Source organism: Trematomus bernacchii, unplaced genomic scaffold (assembly GCF_902827165.1).
Source record: "Trematomus bernacchii unplaced genomic scaffold, fTreBer1.1, whole genome shotgun sequence".
NCBI classification, from domain to species: Eukaryota; Metazoa; Chordata; class Actinopteri; order Perciformes; family Nototheniidae; genus Trematomus; species Trematomus bernacchii.
The window spans coordinates 9,877,609-9,902,073 of NW_022988098.1; the positions used below are offsets into that span (position 1 = coordinate 9,877,609).

Below are 24,465 nucleotides of genomic sequence, written 5' to 3' on the forward strand. Positions count from 1 at the left end.
ATGCGCCATTAGACACTGCGCCCACTCTGTTGCCAGATTTGAGAGAAATAAGCAACCAGGTCTATGAAAACAAGCCCAAAAGAAGCAACACATACATGATGTTGTGTAATTTTAACCCAAAACTAAGGCCTCAGGATGACTTTAAGACGTGAACATGGTCATTTTTGTTTTGTAACATTAAATAAAATGTATAAAAATATTTTATAAAAAAAAAAAAAAAGAAATCCGATCCCCGATTTTTTTCTCCCGATCCCCGATCACGTGAAAATCACGTGATCGGCTCCGATCCCCGATCACGTGATCGGATCGGGACATCCCTAGTAATTGTTGTTACATATGGTTATAGATCTGTGTCCACATAACGTCGTTTTCTGGCAAAAACAGTAAACAGACTTACTTCCCCCTCTTGGATTTTAGCATCTGTTTGTGTTACTATATATGTGTTTGAAGTTGTTTTTACACTATGTTCACCCACCAGAAGATGCTTGCTCTCACACTTTGACAGATTGAGCTTCACCGCTCAGTCTGACAGCTGTAGAGCGAGTGTAACGATCTGCGTACATATGAGATCTGAGATAAAAGTCACACACTGTTTGGCAGAAACATCCAGGGTCTTCCCGGCCAATCAGCTCAAACCGACGGGCTTTAGGTCTTTGTTATGATAGTTTCCATCTGACAGACACGGCAAAAAACAAGCTTCTCCTCCAATGTCTACAGTGATGTCACCTGTCTGAAAAGTTGAAATATTTTCAAATGGAAACACTGGGAGCGGTCGTACAAAAAAAGGCTCTAAGCTTCAGACGTCATGCACTCTGTTTTCATTGGAATATATCAAAAAAAGACTCAGAAAAAGCTAATATGTGGACACAGGCCCTAAAACAGTTCTTCAATAATGGCAAATACTTGTGTGGAATGCTCCAGCACTTAAAATCTGAACTCTATTGCTCAGAGAATTATTTCTGCACTTTAGTACCCTGAATCTGAATCTTACGTAAATCATTTAAACTTCTGAATGTTTAACAGTCGCAGAACAATGCTCCCTTTGTCCGTCCTGTTGTAAGTATAAATCCAGGCCATATGTCATGAGTGTATAGAAGCAGTGGAGGTCCCCAGGTATAAAACAGGAACATAAATAGTGATCTCAGGGTCTGTCTGGAGCAACGAGTCAAACTCTCATGTGGTGAAAACACTCTCACAGCAGTCTTATAGCCGTCAGCACCATCGCTCACTCCTCAGTCACAGTTTTACTGCGCGTTGCCTCAAAACTCCCCGAGGAGACAGATACGGGAGCTGGAGAATCTGGATTTGGTTATAAATTCTCTCTCTGGCCTCCAGCCTTTAGATGGTTTCATTTCAGGAGGATTTTTAAAAACCTTCATTTGGAATATTTGAAACTATATATTTGTCAGTATAACGATGTCTGAGCTGTCCAATTAAACTCTATGGACGGTACTGTCAGAGATGGCAAAAGTACACACGTCCTTTACTCAAGTACAGATACTCGTGTTTAGAAATACTCTGGTGAAAGTAGAAGTACTGACTAAACTTCTTTACTCAAGTAAAAGTAAAGAAGTATGGGCTTCGAAATGTACTTAAGTAAAAAGTACCCATAACTTTGTGTCCTTGGGCAAAACACTTCACCCTAATTTGCTGTATTCACTGTTACATGTCTGATATGTGTAATATGTAATGTAAAGCGCTTTGAGCATTCGAAAAAGTGCTCTAATAAATGTAATGAAACGCAGATTAAAACTAAAGTAACCAGCCTGTTTTGAAAATGTAAGAAGTAGAAAGTACAGGTATTTGTGTTAAAAATGTAAGAAGTCAAAGTAAAAAGTAGTCAGAAAAATAATTAGTGGAGTAAAGTACTGATTCCAGAAAAATGTACTTACAGTAAGTACAGTAATGAAGTATTTGTACTCCACTATCTCCCCCCTCTGGGTACTGTGACGTCTGCTTCTTGGATTTACAGTTTAGAAAAAAACAAGTTTCCTTACTAGTTGCCTTTTCAGTTATACAGTCTAGGAGCCATTTATGTTGGCCTGTCCATTTATTCTCTCTAGATATATCTTACATTATTATTTTTGATCACTTGTTGGCCTTGATTAGATGCACTGGGTTGTATAAATGGGGGCATAGGTGAAAGGAAAGGAAGGGCACAGGGAGAGTGAGTCTTCTAAACATCATCACAATGAGCATTAGCCGCCTTTAGCTTAGCGATGGTAATGTGCAGCAATGCTACTGTGATGTTGTTTGTTTTTAGCCTGATGTCAGCTCTAGCAATTGCATTTACGCTTCAAAAATCTTAAATTGGTGTTCATATGTGGAGATTATCCTGCTGAACAAAACCTGTAAACCACAGACATTTTTTCCTGCAATATCCAGAAAGCCAATGGAAAAATCCCATTGCTTTTTCTCGAGGGAGACATGCTAACTTCTGGGTCGGCCTACAATATTACGTTATCACTCTACAACTCTATCGTCAATATATCTAGAAAAATACATACATCCTCAGGTTCTAAAGTTTCATGAGGCAGAAACACGACAGCTCATTTTATAAAGCAAGGTTAAAGCTGTCTAACTACAATAAAATGGTGACCAAAATCATCACACTTGAATTCAAATGGGCTGATTGGATCCCCAAACGTCTCACTGTCAGTCATTTCCAATTCACGCAATTCCAAGACCCCAGCATGCAGAATGATTAAAATACACAATCTTTTTGAATGGATGACAAAGACACATTTATCGAGCATGCAAACAAATTGTTTTCGCTCAAAACTGCAGGGAATTGACATACAGTGGACATGTTTGTAAACTGGAGGTATCTGTAGAACCCATTTTCATTCAGATATCTTGGGGTGAGGGGTCAACAGATTCTAGGCAATATGGTCTTGCCAAAAAACAGCAAGGGCGTTATTTAGCATCAAGCTAACATAGCATGGTTTCCTTCGCTTTTTTGTAGTTTCAGGTGATTTCAGAATATTGACTCTTCAATATATCTGATATTTAAGCTTAAAACGCAACAAGCTTTATTCACATCTTCATCTGTTTGTTGGAGAGGATTTATTTGTTGTTGCTGTGCAGTACTTCACCTCTCCCCTGCCTGAATATTGCATAAATGGCGCTCAGCCAGTAAGATATTCTGAACAGTCTGTCAGGGTGATAGAGTGTCTATAAAACAAGTGTGATTTATTTGTCAGCTAGCTGCTTCACACTCTCCGTCTCTGGACTCAGTCACTCCTGGAGAAGCTTTTCAAAGGTTCCTGACTCAGTAAATCAGGCATGATGACACCAGCTGTCTGAGGCGTGAACATCTCCATCTGCTTCGGACGCTTTGAAAAGACGTTTGTGAATCATTCAAACCTCGCTGATTTTATTAAATTCAATTTGGCAGTTGATTGCATTTATTTGAAAATAAATAAGCAGGCATGTCATTTTCTGTCAGCACTTAGATGGTAACTTGAGATAAGCTAGTCTCTCGATGACTGTTTAAAAAATGAGCACCCTACAAAAAGCACTTAATACTTTCATGCTAAAAGACTTAAGCCAAATTAAATGTATGTGTCCCAGGCCACAAGTCTGTACCAGCTGATGATCCATTATATCGTTATAGACATGTCGATTGACAAGATGTTTACAGTCAACAGTCAAGAAGTCGCCAATTCAAATGTCATTTTATCAGTCGAATCATAACGTTTTTTGTTCAAGTCATTGTGCACAGCATAGGATAAAACTATGACAACAAAATGATGAACTAAGAGAAAGAACTTCAGGTACAGCGCTAGTTGCTGTCAGTGAAGTGAAAGTGAGCAAACGACCCCAACGCTAGAGCTGTTAACGCTGCTCTATACTGTAATTTGTTCCAAAACACTACACGATGCGATACGATACGATAACATACGTGACAATAAGATTCAATACGATACTATACGAAAACATTTTATTCAGTCAGATCAGGTCCTACATATTTTGCATCTTAAATCACAGCAGCTCCAATTGCAACATCAACAAGTGCAAATATTAAGACGAGAAACAAGAACTGACTCAATCACTGAAGGCAATATGATCAAGACCCTTTATCGTACAGATATATTCATCGTGGTCTTCCCAGGATAGAAGATGGTCTATCATTATCATTTTGCCTGATGTTAAAAGGCCTTAAATCTAAGCTAGTAGAGTCACTGGTAAATCCAGTCAACAGATTTTTTAAGGTCACCTGCTAACAAACAATATGTAATGCACCTTAAGAATAACATGCACAACTGAGAAAACAGCTGTATAATTCTCCGTAGTAGTAAACATGTTTTTTCCTTAAATGGAGTCCCCATTGGATGCTATATTCTTCCAAATCCACTTTGTTGGATCCAGATTCAAGGCCACAGACGGTCCCCTGAGAAAAACTGCAATCAAAATGCCAGTCACACTCCCAGACCCTGACAGAAAGCACGGTCATGATATATACGATTCACAACATTTGGACTGCTCATGCCTGTATATGATGCTACACGACAAAGAGACAGAAATAGTGTTCACATAATTATTTCTGAATAGTCTCTGGGTCAAGGTACAATGCATGTGTTCAGTGAATGTAAGACAAACGTTTCCATCTGTGTAATCACAATGCTTCCTCTGGGATATCCAATAGCAAACGCTGAGTTTATACGACACGGCTTTATGTCTGGATTGGTGACGGATATGATTTGACTGCTCAAAGGAATTACTGCACAAATGCTTCAAACTGAGCGATGTATTTTATGACATGAAATTAAACGCTGATGTTTGCTAAAGTGGCTGCAACTGGATTTACTGGACATTTACACATCCCTCACAGTTGTGTAATGTTGAAGCACATTTCTCATACATTAAAGAGGACATATGCTGCTTATTTTCAGGCTCATATCAGTGTCTCTACTTTAAAGAGTCCTCTCCTGCTGATGTTCAGGTGTATATCAGTATGTAGTGTCTCTACTTTAAAGAGTCCTCTCCTGCTGATGTTCAGGTGTATATCAGTATGTAGTGTCTCTACTTTAAAGAGTCCTCTCCTGCTGATGTTCAGGTGTATATCAGTATGTAGTGTCTACTTTAAAGAGTCCTCTCCTGCTGATGTTCAGGTGTATATCAGTATGTAGTGTCTCTACTTTAAAGAGTCCTCTCCTGCTGATGTTCAGGTGTATATCAGTATGTAGTGTCTGTACTTTAAAGAGTCCTCTCCTGCTGATGTTCAGGTGTGTATCAGTATGTAGTGTCTCTACTTTAAAGAGTCCTCTCCTGCTGATGTTCAGGTGTATATCAGTATGTAGTGTCTCTACTTTAAAGAGTCCTTTCCTGCTGATGTTCAGGTGTATATCGGTATGTAGTGTCTCTACTTTAAAGAGTCCTCTCCTGCTGATGTTCAGGTGTATATCAGTATGTAGTGTCTCTACTTTAAAGAGTCCTCTCCTGCTGATGTTCAGGTGTATATCGGTATGTAGTGTCTCTACTTTAGAGAGTCCAAGTTAGCTGTCCAACAAACCTAGCAACAAATCCAGTGGCTTTTTGACTTTAACTCCTCTACTTTAAAGACAGTTGCCAATATATGCTCTCGAAATGAAGAGGGCATTTGAGCAGCTTTAAAAGATTCACGTTTTGTCCTACGACATAACATATGTCCGTAAATGCTCCACTCGTGAATATCCGAAGTTTCTGTGTGTCATACAAACAGCGGTTGCTAACAAATGAATAAATCAATACTAAACGTCATCACACACATAAGCTGCCTTTATCTTAGCGGAGGCGATATGACCGTGAAGTAGTTTGTTTATAGCCTAATGTTCACTTTTACTTCTGTTGATTGCAGTTGCTAATTGTTCACAATGACTGGCTTATGTTCTAGGAAAGGAGAGGGTTAGTAATAGTGTGTTCAGTCGACCAATCATCAGTCAGAGAGAGATTGTTCTCGATCGTCTCTGTTGATGTTTGTTTTTTCGGATCAGCTCCAATGTTATCAAAATCATCCTGTTTTTAACCCTCCTGACCCAACCAGTACGGCCCCTAAATCTGTCAAAGTCAACTTTATTGTCAATCTTTCAGTTTGTGTGTACAGACCGAGAGATCGAAATACCGTTTCCCACAATCCAGAATACAAATATATATAAAAATATGTATAAAATTTGTATATACCTATATACACACTCAACAGACATGTATACATATCTGTGCTCTCATTCCAGTTTCCATCACATCAAGGTCACCTTTAAAACTTGCAGATTAGGTTTTCAAAGATACTGCTAAAGTGACGGGTGTTTGATGGTGTTGAAGACTTTTCAGCAGCAGTCACAAATCACCCGTCTCTCCTCACAGTGTTGCCAACAGTATTGACTTGACCAAGGAAGGGTGACAGTAACTCAAAGGCAAACGGACCAAAAAAGACACAATCCCAGTTATTTACGATGTCAGTGGCAGCGTTGTCTGATTATTAACTTCAAGATAGACGATCCTCTGTCTGCGCTGGCTCCAATCTCACTGTTTAGCTCAAGATCTTCAAGTTACCTGAAGGGTTTTTGTTGTTGTTTGAAAGCAGCGCTACCTGTCATAGATAGGAGGGTTCTCTTATTGCTTTGGGATGTCATTATGAACCACTAGAGCCTCAACAGTTCATGCATCCTGTACCTGGATAACTCTTCTAATAATAATACTTCTGTTAGCAGGGTCCTGTGCACACTTCTGAACCATTTCCGAACTAGAATCAGAATGAGAAACAGTAGGTTAATAGTCAGCTGCAAATATGGTTTGACCCCAAAACAATTGCAACAAAAGGTTTCTCAATGGACTGTATGTAGTATCAGGTGTACTTAATAACATACTAAAAGTCTACCAAAATCTGACCACTACAAAAGTCTAATTTTCAAGATGGTGTCCAAGATGGCCGAAAATTCCTTAAAATACCCTAACTCCTTCATAATTTATTTAAGATAAGTAATTTTTTTGTCTAAATTTATGTTTTGGGGGCCTAGAAATCCATTGGACTTGTCCACATTGCAATAATATGATTACATCATTTTTAAATCCAATATTTTGCCAGTTCCTTGGAAGGTAAGGTCATTATAACCCAATCAAGCAATTTTGGTGACTAATCTCATGTGTTGGAGAAAAATTAAAAACACAGATAGAAAACTATTTTAAGAAAACAATAATAACATTAAAAAATATTAAAAAATATTAAAAGATATTAAAAGATATACAAAAATATTAAAAAGATATTAAGAAATATAGCAATATTTACAGTGAATATGGTTGAAATCATAGAACTAAAATTGGAAGTAATGAACACATATGTGCAGTAATGAAAAAAAATCACATTTCAGAAGAGCCACTGTATGACCCAAATCACCAAAACAATACTGCATTTCCTGCAGCTTAGAATATAGACTTTCACATTGCAGTATGCTGCAAACCGTTAAACCAGGAAATAATAAAAAAACTCATCTTAACTCGGACTGATCCCATTTGTACCATTGTTTCTTACCGTCTAAGCATAATGTAAGACACAAAAGAACATGTATGATATATCTTTCATTTCCAAATGCCTGCTCTTTCCCCCAGCTCTGGATAAAAAATCGGAGAAATCTTTTTGTATTGCCATTGTTATTCCCAACAAGGGAGAGAGTGACTTTTAAGATGTCAGCGTTAAAAGCCACTGGCATAGATATCGTGAATAATGGATGATATTTATTCTCATCTCCTGTTATTTTTCTTGCATATAACTTCTGCTTGATGGCTTTTCTTTTGCATATCTTAAGTAGATCTGGTAAAGCTTTCGCCTGTCAGTGAGGTATCTCCTACTTAGTTCCTCAGCCAATGTCAAAGCTGTTTTTAACTCAGGCTTGTCGACAGGAAACAAATCGCCTAAATAAAGCGGATGATGATGTAGAGTGGGTCCCTCATTTCTCACTTTGGTCGCTCTCCTTATCTCTGAATGTGGGGAAATAGCTTGGATCTGTGCACTATTTGTAATGACCCCAGTCATGTTGAGTTACAACGTCATTTTCCAACTGTACATTGAAACACCAAGCAGCAAAGTATTACAGAACAACCTTTATATGTGTTTGGTTGAGTCATCAACACTTGGATCAGCTGTCCAGAATTAACACATCTTTGTTTCTTCTCAAGAAGGTCTGGAGGTTATGGATGAAACAAAAGCTTACGTGGCAACAAGCCCTGTTGCAATACGTTTTGTCACCATGGATTTTGTAACATAAACACAGATTAGTTTTGATTTTAGCACTGAATTCAATGAGCTTTACTTACCACAACCATGGGTTCGATCCCAATTCTTACAGTCAACATGTCAATGCATTCTTGGGAAAAACTGAACCCCATTTGCTCCCAAAGGCACGGTGTGTAAATCTGTAAGAAAGTTAGCACACATTAGACACATTCAAGTTTTCAGTAATAAGTCATACAGAAGGGACGAAGGAAGGAAGAAGGAAACAAGGGAGATGAAACAAAGACAGGAAGATGAGGAGATAAGGAAGGGTGCAATGGGTTACAGTTATCAGAGTTAATAGAGGAAGGGAGCTAAGGAGGACAAACAAAAACCAGAAAGGCAGGGAGGGAGGAAAGAGATAAGGAAAGAAGGATGGTTAGGGGAAGAAAGGGAACAAGGGAGGTAGAAGCCAATGTAAAAGGGACACTGCATAGAAAGTAAGAAGTGAAAGTCGTTTTTACATTTGGTAAAAAAATACATGCATTTAATATGTATTTTTTTCACATTTTCACCATTCTGACTGAATGTCTCCTTAGTGCGGCAGCTCTTGATCGTTATAAAAGAGAGTCTTGCATTTTGTTGCCAGGCGGGCAGCTCTCTCAGACTTCAGGGCCACGTCTGGTCTTCAGCTCAGATCTAATCAGACTTCTGCTGCTGGATTCCTCCCAGAGAGACCCTGGCAGTGTTGACCATAATGAAGTGTGACATAATGGTGAGAGCATGTTCCAGAATATAAAGGATATTACTCATTACTCACTTCTTCTGATGTTAATAAGGTTAGAGTCGATAAAGCATTCCAACTTGCTCATGGATTGTTGTTAGTATGCTGCCATGGTAGAGTTTTACGACATTACTGTTGGATATTGGTCCCTATAAAGGAGTGTTGTGGGTAATTGATCACTCCAGGGCTCCAGAGAGAGTGCAAAGTATTGAAAAATGTTTACTTGCAGAGCACAGGTTATACATACGGCACAACAACTTACATACACGTGAATTAATGTAAGAAACAAATAAGTTTCTGCAATAACACAAAACAAAGCATTGGACCCAACGATGTCATGGACTGATACAGAGGTTGTAGTACCACCATTTGGCCACTACGACAATTTGCCATGCACAGAACACTTTCTTAAAGGTCCCCTATCATACTGTTTTTCATCAATATATTATAGTTCTCAGATATATTCAAAACATGTCTCTGAAGAGTTTGGCTCCAAATACCAAACAGATCATTGCAGCATCCCATAATCCCCTCTGTTTCAGTCCTGTTTCCAAAGTGCTGATTCTCTGTCTGTTACTTTAGAGGAAAATAAGGAGCCCCTCCCCACGCCCCTCTGAGAGAGATTTGGTTAAAAAGAACTCAATGGTGCTCTAGGATGAGATTCAGGTGATAAGGTGGGGGGGGGTTACCTTGGTTGGTGATTGGCTAATGGTTACACAAGCCAAAACATCGTTATGAAGTGGCCAAAATCTGATCAGCTCATTTTCAGGGAGGTTTTTATATAAATGGATCAGGACAAAGAGAGAGAGAATCTTTTTTCCTGATACTTTCAGAATCTCTTTACACAGAGGGGACACATGTTGATGTAGAAGAGACATGAAGAAGAGGGGACACATGTTGATGTAGAAGAGACATGAAGAAGAGGGGACACATGCTGATAGAGGGGACACATGCTGATGGAGAAGAGACATGAAGAAGTGGATTTTGCATAATAGGTGACCTTTAAGGGTTTGGCGCAAAAGGCATAAGCAGAATACAGAAACAACCCATACTACAAAATAAAACTCTCTGAACATGATTGGCAACAATTACAATTAAATCCTAATCAGATGTAGACCTTATTGACCTACTTGTACAATGACATGAATACGATTTTGTGTGTGGGCCGCACTGCTGTCTCATAATTGGACCAGCTGCCAACATTTCTCACGAGGCAGCTGGAAACGGGCCCAGGTTAGACTGATGTTGACGGGTTTAGTTTTGATAGATTGCCAGACATGAAAAGGGCTGGCTGGGCTTTGTAGGAGATTAGCATTTCCGGGCAAAGAGCAGTCGAACAAAGGCTGCTATATGTTGGGAAAATACTGAATGTACTCTTCCAATATCAGAGTCCACGTGATAACAAAGGTATCCCAACTGTAGCTGTGTACATGACAGGATGTATGATTACCTAGAAGAGCATCAGGACTGTTTGAGGCATATGGTAGCTATGTGATTAACATGATGATTCAGCCTCTATGGAGATAGACATATGACAAGCATGATCATTTCTGACGTGGAGCTAATCTGAAGTAAACATTGAATACTGCTTTCTATTCCTCCATCTTGTGACTGTGTAACTCCCTCTCTTGGATATCAGCGTGTGAAGGACACTGTTCAGGAACTAGTTGATGCTCTGTATGTGATGACTACTTCCATTCTGGAGAGGATCACAAATACATGGATCCTGAGATTGAAGCTCAAGCCGGGGACCAGTGAGATTTTTCTAACACTAAACCTCTGTTGTTCCAGAAACAAGAAGTAAAGAGTGAGCAGGAAACACTGAGAGTCGTTGCTTTGCTCCTGAATGTGAGACAAAGAGAAGGCAGTGCTGTTCTGTTCAAACCTTTTTTCATTTCAGTGAAACCAGATATTTCAGAGACAGCATAAACTCAGTGTGAGGACAGTCCTTTCAAAGCTTACAGTACATTATATTCCCATCTGCTTTACAGATGAGACCCTGGGGGGCTGAGTGAGAAGAGAGGCAGATGATACATGCATCTCCCTGAGCTCATGTTGAAACCTTGTGTGGTTTCAGGATATTCAACAATCCCTGGACCGACCTTAAATAAGTATGACGAAAAACAAGGCTGTTGTTCCTCAAGTTACCTGTCTGTCTTGAATTAAAAAGAGGTCTATCTGCCAAAAAATACATACATACAAAGAGTATGTTCTCTGGCTGGAACAGTTTTCCACTCAGTCAAAAATAAAATTAAGATTTCATGGATGCAAGCCAATCATAAACAATACTATGCCCGGCATTACAATCCCCACAGCCCTAATTTCAACCACAAGCCTCATGTACTTAAATCATATCATATATATTATTCTGAATGGATCGTATGATACATTCATGTTTAAACTCCCATTTGGCCAAAGCACCTCTTGCAACATACGGTCTGGATCAAGACTAAATTACACTGTCTCCACATGTTTTGGAAAAGAAAAGAAAAGCCTTGTTTCCTGTTGAGCTTTCTCAGACTGAAAACATGATGAATTGTGTTTCTCCCGCCTCGGTTTCTTTGTGTTTCTTTGTGCAGCCGGTATGAATTGATTGACACAGCATTGAAGGCATTTAGGGAGTGTTGTTTTTCCAACATAATAATATGAGCAGGCCAGAGCGAGTAATGGCTGAGAACAATGCAAGGATGCAAACTGAGCTCACACTAATACCCTGCCCTTTATCAACATGCTGCCTCAACAAACAAACAAACAAACCAGGCCGAGAGGAACTGACTCACTCCTTCTTTACAACAAAATGAGACTGCCATAATCACACAGAACATACAATGCAGCAGGCTGACAGGAGTTTTCTTCAATATTCAGTGGCATATAAGAGCTCAAGTTGTCTTTTTCACTCCAAGACGAACACAATAAAACTCAGACGCATGGTGAAGACTTCATTAAGATGTCATCAAAGGAAACGTTAACCGAACAGTCTGGAAGCCATGGAAACTTTGATAGAAACGTTGTTGATGGAAATGTTTATTTCGTGTTGCCCGAACAATTCAGAAAGCATTGATAGAAACGTTTTTGATGGAAACGTATTTGACGGAAACGTTGATGAAATGATTGACCGAACAGTCTGAAAGCCATCGATGGAAACGTTGTTCATAGAAAAGTTGTTGAAAGAAACGTTGTTGATGAAATTGTTGCCCGATCAGTCTGGAGGCCATCGATGGAAACATTGTTTATAGTAACGTTGTTGATAGAATTGTTGTTGATTTTGTGTTGCCCGAACAATTCAGAAAGCATCGATGGAAACGTTTTTTATGTTAACATTTTCAATGGAAACGTTGATGATAGAAACTTTGGCCGAACAGTCCGGAAACCATTGATTTAATCATTGTAATGCTCTTCTGATATGCAAGACTCCTAGCTAACACCATTTGCTTGTCCATTATTAGCCAGTGATCTTACGTTGCCCACGATGAAAGGGGGAAGACACGGAAATGGATCATTATTGATCATGAAAGTGTTCTCAAAGCTGGTAAAGGTGCAGCTAGTTTGAATGACTTTGTATACTGCAGGGTAGCTTGTGAATTTACTCCAGGTGGAACTAAAGTCTGATTTAACACTTGATTATATTTCACATCATTCATCCACATCTGTAAAGTAACTAAAGGGATTAAATACATGTAGTGGAGTAAAAGTACACCATTTACCTCTGAACTGTAGGGGAGTAGAAGTACACAGTAGCATGACATGTAAATACTTTACTTCTTTTTACTACATTACTGCTTTTCATAAAATTAAATTGACTTTCTTTCAACAACCTATGGGTTCACAGGTTCAAAAACTGACTCTCCACCAATGTGTCACACTCTCTTTGTGGACTGGCATTATATTAAGGAAAACTATTTTTAGAAGGAATTGTCACTTTTCCCAGACCTGAGTAAAAAGTTTCCAATAATAAAATGGGCTCCTGTATTCTGGTAATGGCTGTAGAAATGTTGAAGGCGCCTTCGAGGCCCGCTGCAGTCTACCATATGTTTCTGTCTAATTCCTCACTTTTTCAGGCTTCTGTCTGCATTCAGTTTGGTTACGTCGTCACAATTTATAACTGAAGCGTTTACATTTCATCAGTTCTGTGTGAGCTGATGTATCTCAATCTTTATTTATTTATTTATATAGCAGATTTAAAACAACCTCAGTTGACCAAAGTGCTGCACACTCTCTGCTGTAGTTTCAGGTCTCTCTGCTGTAGTGTAATGTCTCTCTGCTGTAGTTTCATGTGTCTCCGCTCTAGTTTCATGTCTCTCTGCTGTAGTTTCAGGTCTCTGCTGTAGTTTCATGTGTCTCCGCTCTAGTTTCATGTCTCTCCGCTCTAGTTTCATGTCTCTCTGCTGTAGTTTAATGTGTCTCTGCTGTAGTCGCCGCTGTAGTTTCATGTCTCTGCTGTAGTTTAATGTGTCTCTGCTCTAGTTTCAGGTCTCTCTGCTGTAGTTTAATGTCTCTCTGCTGTAGTTTCATGTCTCTCTGCTGTAGTTTTATGTCTCTCTGCTGTAGTTTCAGGTCTCTCTGCTGTAGTTTCAGGTCTCTCTGCTGTAGTTGCATGTGTCTCTGCTGTAGTTTCAGGTCTCTCTGCTGTAGTTGCATGTCTCTCTGCTGTAGTTTCATGTCTCTCTGCTGTAGTTTTATGTCTCTTCTGTAGTTTCATGTCTCTGCTGTAGTTTCATGTCTCTGCTGTAGTTTTATGTCTCTTCTGTAGTTTCATGTCTCTGCTGTAGTTTCATGTCTCTGCTGTAGTTTCATGTCTCTGCTGTAGTTTTATGTCTCTCTGCTGTAGTTTCATGTCTCTGCTGTAGTTGCATGTGTCTCTGCTGTAGTTTCAGGTCTCTCTGCTGTAGTTTCATGTGTCTCTCTGCTGTAGTTTCATGTCTCTCTGCTATAGTTTCAGGTCTCTCTGCTGTAGTTTAATGTCTCTGCTGTAGTTTCAGGTCTCTCTGCTGTAGTTGCATGTCTCTCTGCTATAGTTTCATGTCTCTCTGCTGTAGTTTCAGGTCTCTCTGCTGTAGTTTCATGTGTCTCTCTGCTGTAGTTTCATGTCTCTGCTGTAGTTTCATGTCTCTGCTGTAGTTTCATGTCTCTGCTGTAGTTTCATGTCTCTGCTGTAGTTTCATGTCTCTGCTGTAGTTTCATGTCTCTCTGCTGTAGTTTCATGTCTCTGCTGTAGTTTCAGGTCTCTCTGCTGTAGTTTCATGTCTCTCTGCTGTAGTTTCATGTCTCTGCTGTAGTTTCATGTCTCTCTGCTGTAGTTTCATGTCTCTGCTGTAGTTTCAGGTCTCTCTGCTGTAGTTTCATGTCTCTCTGCTGTAGTTTCATGTCTCTGCTGTAGTTTCAGGTCTCTCTGCTGTAGTTTCATGTCTCTCTGCTGTAGTTTCAGGTCTCTCTGCTGTAGTTTCATGTCTCTGCTGTAGTTTCATGTCTCTCTGCTGTAGTTTCATGTCTCTCTGCTGTAGTTTCATGTCTCTGCTGTAGTTTCATGTCTCTGCTGTAGTTTCATGTCTCTGCTGTAGTTTCAGGTCTCTCTGCTGTAGTTTCATGTCTCTCTGCTGTAGTTTCATGTCTCTGCTGTAGTTTCAGGTCTCTCTGCTGTAGTTTCAGGTCTCTCTGCTGTAGTTTCATGTCTCTCTGCTGCTGTAGTTTCATGTCTCTCTGCTGTAGTTTCATGTGTCTCTGCTGTAGTTTCATGTCTCTCTGCTGTAGTTTCAGGTCTCTCTGCTGTAGTTTCATGTCTCTCTGCTGTAGTTTAATGTGTCTCTGTCTTGTAGTTTCATGTGTCTCTCTGCTGTAGTTTCATGTCTCTCTGCTGTAGTTTCATGTGTCTCTGTCTTGTAGTTTCATGTGTCTCTCTGCTGTAGTTTCATGTCTCTCTGCTGTAGTTTCAGGTCTCTCTGCTGTAGTTTCATGTCTCTCTGCTGTAGTTTCATGTGTCTCTGTCTTGTAGTTTCATGTGTCTCTCTGCTGTAGTTTCATGTCTCTCTGCTGTAGTTTCATGTCTCTCTGCTGTAGTTTCATGTCTCTCTGCTGTAGTTTCATGTCTCTCTGCTGTAGTTTCAGGTCTCTCTGCTGTAGTTTCATGTCTCTCTGCTGTAGTTTCATGTCTCTCTGCTGTAGTTTCAGGTCTCTCTGCTGTAGTTTCATGTCTCTCTGCTGTAGTTTCTTGTCTCTCTGCTGTAGTTTCAGGTCTCTCTGCTGTAGTTTCAGGTCTCTCTGCTGTAGTTTCATGTCTCTCTGCTGTAGTTTCAGGTCTCTCTGCTGTAGTTTCATGTCTCTCTGCTGTAGTTTCATGTCTCTGCTGTAGTTTCTTGTCTCTCTGCTGTAGTTTCAGGTCTCTCTGTCCTGTAATTTCAGGTGTCTCTGCTGTAGACCTGCTGCAGAGCTGCTGTACTGCCGGACAGAAATGGGCCTCAGATCATCAACACTGCAAAAACATGCCGACCAATGAGAAGCAGTCGATGTGCAGGTGAGTGACCTGGGGCCTCATTTAAAAACGTGCTGTACGCCATCTTTTGAGCGGTGTTTCGACTTTTATTTAGTCATTTATTAGCAACCGCTATTTTTACGACACATAGAAGCATTGGAGTACCTTTGGAGTTTAATTTAACAACTCAAATCAAAAAGTTCCACCATGTTGTTTGTGTGTGTGTGTGTCAGTGTTGCAGGAAAGCAGTGCTGCCTCAGCTCTTTGAAGGAGATCCAGTGTCAATCAGGCATGACTTCAGCCAGGAGAGGAGACACCTGTGAGGGGGAGGAGGATCGGTGCCCAGACGACTCTCACGAGGTAAGTTACTGTCTCACTGCCAGGGAAACTCAAACCTTAAAGGTCCCCTATTATACTGTTTTTCATCAATATATTATAGGTCTCAGATAAATACAAAACATGTCTCTGAAGTGTTTGGCTCCAAACACCAAACAGATCATTGCAGCATCCCATAATCCCCTCTGTTTCAGCCCTGTTTCAAAAGTGCTGATTCTCTGTCTGTTACTTTAGATGAAAATAAGGAGCCCCTCCCCACGCCCCTCTGAGAGATATTTGGTTGGAAAGAACACAATGGTGCTCTAGGAGGTTTCAGGTGTTAAGGGGGGTGGGGGGGTTACCTTGGTTGGTGATTGGCTAATGGTTACACAAGCCAAAACATCGTTATGACATCATAACGTGGCCAAAATCTGATCAGCTCATTTTCAGACAGGTTTTTATAGAAATGGATCAGGACAAAAAGTGAGAGAATCTGTGTTCCTGAAACTTTCAGATTCTCTTTCCACAGAGGGGACACATGTTGATGTAGAAGAGACGTGAAGAAGAGGGGACACATGTTGATGTAGAAGAGACATGAAGAAGAGGGGACACATGTTGATGTAGAAGAGACATGAAGAAGAGGGGACACATGTTGATGTAGAAGAGACATGAAGAAGAGGGGACACATGTTGATGTAGAAGAGACATGAAGAAGAGGGGACACATGTTGATGTAGAAGAGACATGAAGAAGAGGGGACACATGTTGATGTAGAAGAGACATGAAGAAGAGGGGACACATGTTGATGAAGAAGAGACATGAAGAAGAGGGGACACATGTTGATGTAGAAGAGACATGAAGAAGAGGGGACACATGTTGATGTAGAAGAGACATGAAGAAGTGGATTTTACATAATAGGTGACCTTTAAAAGTGAATCAAAGTTAAAGCATCCACCATAGAAGTTTCTTTAATAGATAACACTCAGAAGAAACAAGAGGAAGGAAGTTGCAGTATTGCAGTAATGAGTCTTTAAATTGGAAATGACTTCCAGGTTCCCTCGTTTTGAAGTCAACAGTTTATGAACATGTTTGTGGTCTTATATAACGTCTGTGGTTAAAACAAGCTGAAGAGACTTTCACGTTTATTCGTACGACATAAAATAGGTCAGTAAATACAAACACTAACAGTAAGGTTAACTCGAAAGCTTGAGAAACACTGATACAGAAAATAATATTTACTGTTTTGTGATTTACATTCCAAATGGGTAATTTATTGGTTTACAAATGGTCAGTTTGTGGACCACTTATTCCTTTAAGATCAGAAAATAAAACATGATTCTTTTATTTTGGGCTTCCTGCGGTGAGACTCTTCTTAATGGATCCCTCCCTTGGCTTCAGCTTTATGTGCGATGGTTGTTTGGAGCTTTTAATTAGGCTCCAGACCAATAGCCAGCAAATACGCTATAGACAAGAATAGACAATAATTACAGTTTTTGTGTTTCATTTTTTAATATATTTAAAGGTTAGAACGGATCACGGCCAAAATAAATAAATATATTTTGCTCTGTATGCCGCACTTAAAAAGTTTAGGCTTATTCAAAGGCTAACGAAGTAGCATTCACATTGGTTGGCTGCAGGATTCTAGGTTTTTTTTAAGGTTTGTTTCATGCACTTATTGAAAGTCTCTTTGGATTAAAGTGTCAGCTGAATTTAATGTGTAAAAAGATCACCGTAAGGTACTTTTATTCCTTTGGAACTACCGTATTATGCTGAGTCAATAACACTGTTGTTTTGGCCAGAATGAGATAGCAATTTCAGACACCTATGCCAACAGAGAGTATTTTGTAGAGGTGATACAAGGAAACTGTATTGGCAAACAGCTTAAATATATTGATAAAGAACTGCTGTGATTTCTCCATAAGGAAACAGGACTCGTGTTTTAGCTCAGAGCCAATTGCATTCCCCTTTCCTCCAAGAGAAAACCTGGTAGTCTGGCCCTTTGAGCCAACTGTTCATATTGTGAGGAGTCCAAGCTGAAGCATTGTGCCAGATCATTGTTTTAGAGGAAAGTAAAAGAAGCTGGAAGTCTGGTTTTCCTTGCATGACATGTAAGGAAGACTCAGGGACAGTTTCATCCCACAGGACATAAGACTGTTAAACACAATATTAGGTGGAATATAAATGTAAAATGAACAGTGTGATTTTAAGTCCAGTTATCCAAGAGAAGCTACGGAGCAGAGATGATTTGTGGGGATTTGTGTGTTTGATGTTCAGGTTTGCTGCAGCTGCTGTGCGCTCGGACTTCAGGTTCGAAGTGAAGGAAAGGGATGTGAAATCCACCAGTTCCTGGGATATCCCTGCGGTCACATCTTCCTCACCTGCTGCGAAGAGGAGGAAGGACTGAGCAAGGTCTCGCTGAGGAGAAAACCCAGACCAACGTCTATTCCTAGAGAAGGTACTTTCACACACTGATGAGTTTACAGTGACATTTGAACCCCAAAAACAAATCAGTTCATCCTTGAGTCCAAGGGTTATCTAGTTGGACGTGTGCGCTCTCCATAACGACAATGCTATTTGCTTGATATACCATTTATTTAGTGATTATTTACCCAATCACTGGCAACTGTACTGTTGAGATCAATTATATATGCTTTTGCAACTATATTATCATTGTAATGGGTTATCATATGAGACATTTGTGATGTGTAATTGTCATTATTAGTGTCTGCAATTTTGAGTTATGCACATTGGTTAATTTAGGATTGACTGTATTTTACAAACACCCATTTGAAATCAGAGCTACTCATGAGAGAAATGAAATTGATGTTATCAGTGCTGATGTTTACATGTTTCGAGACACATCATACAGAAATCTTACCTGCATGTATGGTGCAGTGATTGATTCTGCACAGTCCTGCCACATCTCAAACAAATCATACCATTTTGCTAACTGGAAATAACGGAAAAAAGAAAGAAAATGTCCTCATTAACAACTTTTTAACCACAAATTTCACAGTTTCACAATGGATATTTGAGTATAGTTTATATTGTCAGTTTGATAGCATCACAAACCCAAATCCTGCTAAAAGAGGCCCTTTTATGCTCATTTTCAGGTTCATGTGTGTATGTAGTGCCTCTACTGTGACATGTCTCCATGCTTTAATGTTCAAAAAGCTCTTTATTTTTGCTGCAGCACCTCTTTTCACCCTCTGTCTGAAACCAGAGCCCAGTCTGCTCTGATTGGTTAGCTGCCCGCCTCTGTTGTGATTGGTCAATCTCTTTGAGATGTCCCGCCCCTTAGCCTAAAACGTACAATGAGTTGGAGCAGTAGCCAATAGAAGCGCGAGTGTTACATAGTGACGTCAAGATGTTTCGGAAGTAAACAAAGGAGTCCAATGTTGGCGTTTCAGGCAGATTTTAGCATGCACCCCAGGCAGGGAATGCATTCAAATTTGACACAAACGTCCACCAAGGCTTAACTGATTATACATTTTAAGGAAAGGTCAAACATCAAAGAGCTAACAAAACATGTGTTGTCATTAACTCCTTATTGATGGAGGCATTCAACAGTAATTCAGGTTCACATACCAGTTAGTACAGAACATTTACTTAATTCTCCATCAACAGTGTATTCACTTTAACTAGCTTTAAAAACCCACTTCCACATGAACATGGAATTGTTCTGTGTTGAGCCAATGCTGTTTAGTCCTCATTAAAGTTTATGTCAGAGGAAGAACATGGGCCGAGTTTGATCTCCCAAAAGACAGATGCTCTGGGTTGATTGCGTCATTAAGACAAATGCTAAAAGATGTACACAAGCTGTGATGAATCAGGAACAGGTGGAGGCTGCTGTCGGTATACAAATGCCAGCAACATTTTCCAACGTTCTGCCAGTGACATTTAGATCAATGGGTTTTGAAGAAGCTGAGGTGATGATATGCATGACTCAATGCAAAATACCAACTATTATCTCCTCATATCTACAGGAACGTCTTTGAACCAGTTTGTTTTTTAACGGTTCTGGCTCTGCATATGACCGGTTTATCTTGTTTGCATCTTTAAGCTCCATGACAAGCAATTTGCATGTTTTTCTTATCAACGACAACAGAGATGTGATGGGTGAAATAAGACTTTAAAGAGTACCTGGTATGCTTTACCCTTTCCTGTAGTGTGTTAAATAGGTTGACCAATCACAACAGAGGCGGGCAGCTAACCAATCAGAGCAGACTGGGCTCTGGTTTCAGACAGAGGGGGAAAAGAGGTGCTGCAGCACAGGCAGTATGAGAAAAATAAAGAGCTTTTTGAACATTAAAGCATGGAGACATGTCACAGTAGAGACACTACATACTGATATACACCTGAACATCAGCAGGAGAGGACTCTTTAAAGTAGAGACACTACATACTGATATACACCTGAACATCAGCAGGAGAGGACTCTTTAAAGTAGAGACACTACATACTGATATACACCTGAACATCAGCAGGAGAGGACTCTTTAAAGTAGAGACACTACATACTGATATACACCTGAACATCAGCAGGAGAGGACTCTTTAAAGTAGAGACACGACATACTGATATACACCTGAACATCATCAGGAGAGGACTCTTTAAAGTAGAGACACGACATACTGATATACACCTGAACATCAGCAGGAGAGGACTCTTTAAAGTAGAGACACTACATACTGATATACACCTGAACATCAACAGGAGAGGACTCTTTAAAGTAGAGACACTACATACTGATATATACCTGAACATCAGCAGGAGAGGACTCTTTAAAGTAGAGACACTACATACTGATATACACCTGAACATCAGCAGGAGAGGACTCTTTAAAGTAGAGACACTACATACTGATATACACCTGAACATCAGCAGGAGAGGACTCTTTAAAGTAGAGACACTACATACTGATATACACCTGAACATCAGCATAATAGGGCCCCTCTAAGTGCATTATGTAAGACAACAAAACAATGAAACCTTAAAAAACAAGAAACCAAGATATTAAAAAAAAAACTTCCTGCATCAGCTAAAAAAAGGTAAAAACTCAAGAGCTTCAACCTTCCCCAGATCATTGTTTTGGAAATGTGCGACCCCTATTTAGTTTAAATATTGGAACCAGACACACATTTGCAGTTCATTATTAGGCATCCTTTGTGGTTGTCCTTTAACGGCAATCCAACTGTGATGGTGAGGTAAGGTCAGTGTGCCTCAGCCTGTTATTTCATTCATAACTTCAGAGGAATTCCTCCTTATCCCACACGGTTTAATGGGCTCTGTTCTAACCATCGACTGCAGCTAATTTCCTCCAGCCATAAAGAGAAAATGTGAATGATGTCATTCTGAACAAGGAATCAAATAACCTGCCGAACGCTGTGAAAGGTTTAGGAGCTGCAAAGACTGGCCATGCTCTCATTAACTCTGTGTGTCACTCTCTCTCTCACACACACACACACACACACACACACACACACACACACACACACACACACACACACACACACACACACACACACACACACACACACACACACACACACACACACACACACACACACACACACACACACACACACACACGCTGTCTCTGAGAATGCATGACGGATGCCTTTGCTTTGGAGGAAAATATGGATGAGATGTAATTATTTGCATGGGGGACATGTTCGAGCCTTTTAATTAAAACAGGAAACTTTTAAGGGCCTTGCTCCTCTGAATTGAATTTAGACCCCAGGTAATGACTGTGAGAAATACTCACTTATAACCCACTTCTGGATCAATTACTGCTGCAGTATACCTTTAGGAAATACATAGTAATATATAAGGGTGTTTAAAATGGAGTGCAGTTTGGCAGAGTTTGGTCGCTACTTTGTTCAGATGATAATCAGAAACAGGTTTATTACCAGGTAGGGTGACACGTACGAGGAATTTGACCTACATCAAAGTTCAACTCAAATTAAAAACCCAGATAGAAAACTATTTTAAGAAAACTATAATAACATTACAAAATATAGTAAAATATAGCAGTATTTACATGGAAATCAGCAGCAGGAAACCGATGAACTACTTTCTAGTCCGAGTAGGGAATGAGTCTTTATCTCAAGTGAAGGAGTTCAAGAATTTCGGGGTCTTGATCTCGAGAAAGGAGATAAAGGGAACTTAAGATGGCCTGGAGAATCGGAGCAGCAGGTTAACGTTCAAGATCTTGATAGAAAAGACCATTTTGATCACTGTCATAGTTCTATTTTGATATTTGTATGCCCATGACAGCCAAGGCCAAAGGTGTTATTCTGTCAGTTGTTCTCATACCAACACCTGAAAGTATCTCTTAGGTATTTGGCATAAACTTTCACTTGGACTCAAGGATAAACTGATTTGTTTTTGGGGTTTAAATGTCTCTGTAAACTCATATACGTCCCAGTCTTTTGAGTGTGGTATCTCATGAATGCATTAAGGTGATTTCTCCAAATTTGGCACAAACGAACACTTGGACCCATGCTGATTGGATTTAGTTGGAAAGGGCAAATGTCTTGGAACTTGTCAAATACGTTCTTGTCCATAACTGAAAATTGCAGACACTAATAATGACATGAGTTGAGTTCTATAAATGCACTACGACCAAAGGCCTGCCGTTACTTGTTGTTCAAGGTTCAAGGCTTTTATTAGTCATACGTACATAGCTACAGTGTAGTTATGACGATGAAAATCTTAGGTCACAGGCTCCTCCAACAGTGCAACACAATAAAACAGAAAAACAGAAAAAATAATAAGTAAATACAAAAAGAAAAATAGTAAAATAGTGAAACAGTGAATAGTTGCACCATTACAATAATTATATAGGTGCAAAAGCGTATATAATTTGTCTCAACAGTACATGTGGCAGTGATAGGGGCTGGGATGAGCAAACATTGACCGTGTAGCCATGCACACGCTGTTTTTGGTTGTAAAACAAATGGTATATCAAGCAAATAACGTTGTCGTCATTAAGAGCGCACACGTCCAACTAGATTACCCAGTTTAGCAACCCCTCTGGGATATGAAGTGGTAATAATCCCCACACATGTGTTACTTGTGGTTGTTCGTAATGATAATAGCTCACTTAAACACTCTGAAGTAACTGGTAAGGAGGAGTAGATGCATTTTTGTGTCGTTGAATCAGTTCATGAGGTAAGTGTTCGGGATATTTTTCCCTCCTCTCACTCCTTCTAGACTCTGAAGGCACGTTCCCCAGAGAGGCCTTCGCCATCGGTGCCACAGATGAGACTGCCAACGGAGTGGAGGAGCAGAAAGATGTAGACGAGTGTCTGCTCCACACGGGGAAACTGTGCCAGCAAACATGCACCAACACCTGGGGATCCTTCCACTGTGGCTGTTATCAGGGATTCATCCTGCAGGGGGACGGAAGACTCTGTGCTCCAGGTGAGCTACTGTAACTCAACATGCTCATTTCAGTTTCATATATCTATTTAGTGTCTCTACTGGAACATGTCTCCATGCTTTACAGGTCTCCTATCATGCAAAATGCACTTTCTGATGTCTTTTATGCATAAATGTGTCCCCGGTGTTTCAGGGAACTCACAAAGTGTCAGAAAACAAAACCCTCTCTCTTTTCCTCCGTACCCAAATCTCTAAAAACGGGGCTACAACGGAGCTGATCCAGATTTGCGTCCGATATGACGTAATATCTGAAATGTGGGCTGGCTTTACACCCACGGGCCTATCAAAAACGCTGCTATCAGAAACAATGCACGACGTGTTTTGGACGTAAAATAGTCTTTGTTTACATTAGCAAGCATCGCTAACACTCAGAGCTAACCTGTACTGGAGAGAGTATGTGGAAAGAAGCAGGAAATAAAAAAAGGAACTCACCTTTTGGTAAACCTGAGAGAGAAAAAGCATTTGAGCTCCATACTGTTTCAGAAATAATCCTTAATGTGGTTTGGAACATGATATGGTGTTTCATCACGGCAACATTTAGCTGAGAATCTCGGTAGAATTCTCCTGCACAAGCTCCCCCCCTCTTTTTTTTCTTTTCAAGCTAAGGACCCCGAATCAGCGTTTCTCTAACAGGGCTGAAATAGAGGGATATGAGGGATGTCTAAAAATGCATGATCTGTTTGGTATTTTGAGCAAAACACATCATAGACATGTTTTTTATATATTTTTATATATCTGAGACCCATAATATATGCCTAAAAATAGCATGATAGGAGACCTTTAATGTTCAAAAGGTTTTTATTTTTCTCATACTGCATCAACTCTTTCCACCCTCTGTCTGAAACCAGAGCCCAGTTTTCTCTGTTTAGCTGGCTGGCTCTATTTTGATTGGTCAACCGCTCAGAGAGGTCCCGCCTCTTAGCCTTAGTGCTACATAAACCTACACTACCTTTCTTCCTGTTTCTATGTGCAGTGATTCCTGATGAGGAGAACAGAGTGAAGGATTTCCGTCCTGCTGCCATCCCAACAATAACTCCTGCTACCACTACTGTCGATATTTCAACCAGAACCACCACCAGCAGACCTGTGCGCATCAATCCATGCTCAGGTAACCCCAACATCACAATACACAAGCATTTCAGCATCTGTACATTATGATAAAAATGCACATTTCAATACTGCTTCAGGGCAAAGTGATTTATTCGGTACAGCAAGATGATGGGCATCCTTAGCTTGCTATGCAACAGAGTTCTTCAATCAATCAATCAATCAA

At 40.0% G+C, this 24,465-nt stretch overlaps 1 protein-coding gene across 2 annotated transcripts in view; it reads left to right on the forward strand.

Moving 5' to 3' along the window:
• The window catches only part of fbln2 (fibulin 2), a 76,830-nt gene that overhangs the window by 6,633 nt on the left and 45,732 nt on the right, over positions 1 to 24,465 (forward strand). For both annotated transcript variants that reach the window (XM_034121977.1, XM_034121978.1), the window contains exons 3-7: positions 15,366 to 15,477; positions 15,669 to 15,795; positions 18,023 to 18,203; positions 22,965 to 23,174; positions 24,166 to 24,300. In XM_034121977.1, coding sequence (XP_033977868.1) covers positions 15,366 to 15,477; positions 15,669 to 15,795; positions 18,023 to 18,203; positions 22,965 to 23,174; positions 24,166 to 24,300 — 765 coding nt within the window. The remainder of the gene's footprint in view (positions 1 to 15,365; positions 15,478 to 15,668; positions 15,796 to 18,022; positions 18,204 to 22,964; positions 23,175 to 24,165; positions 24,301 to 24,465) is intronic.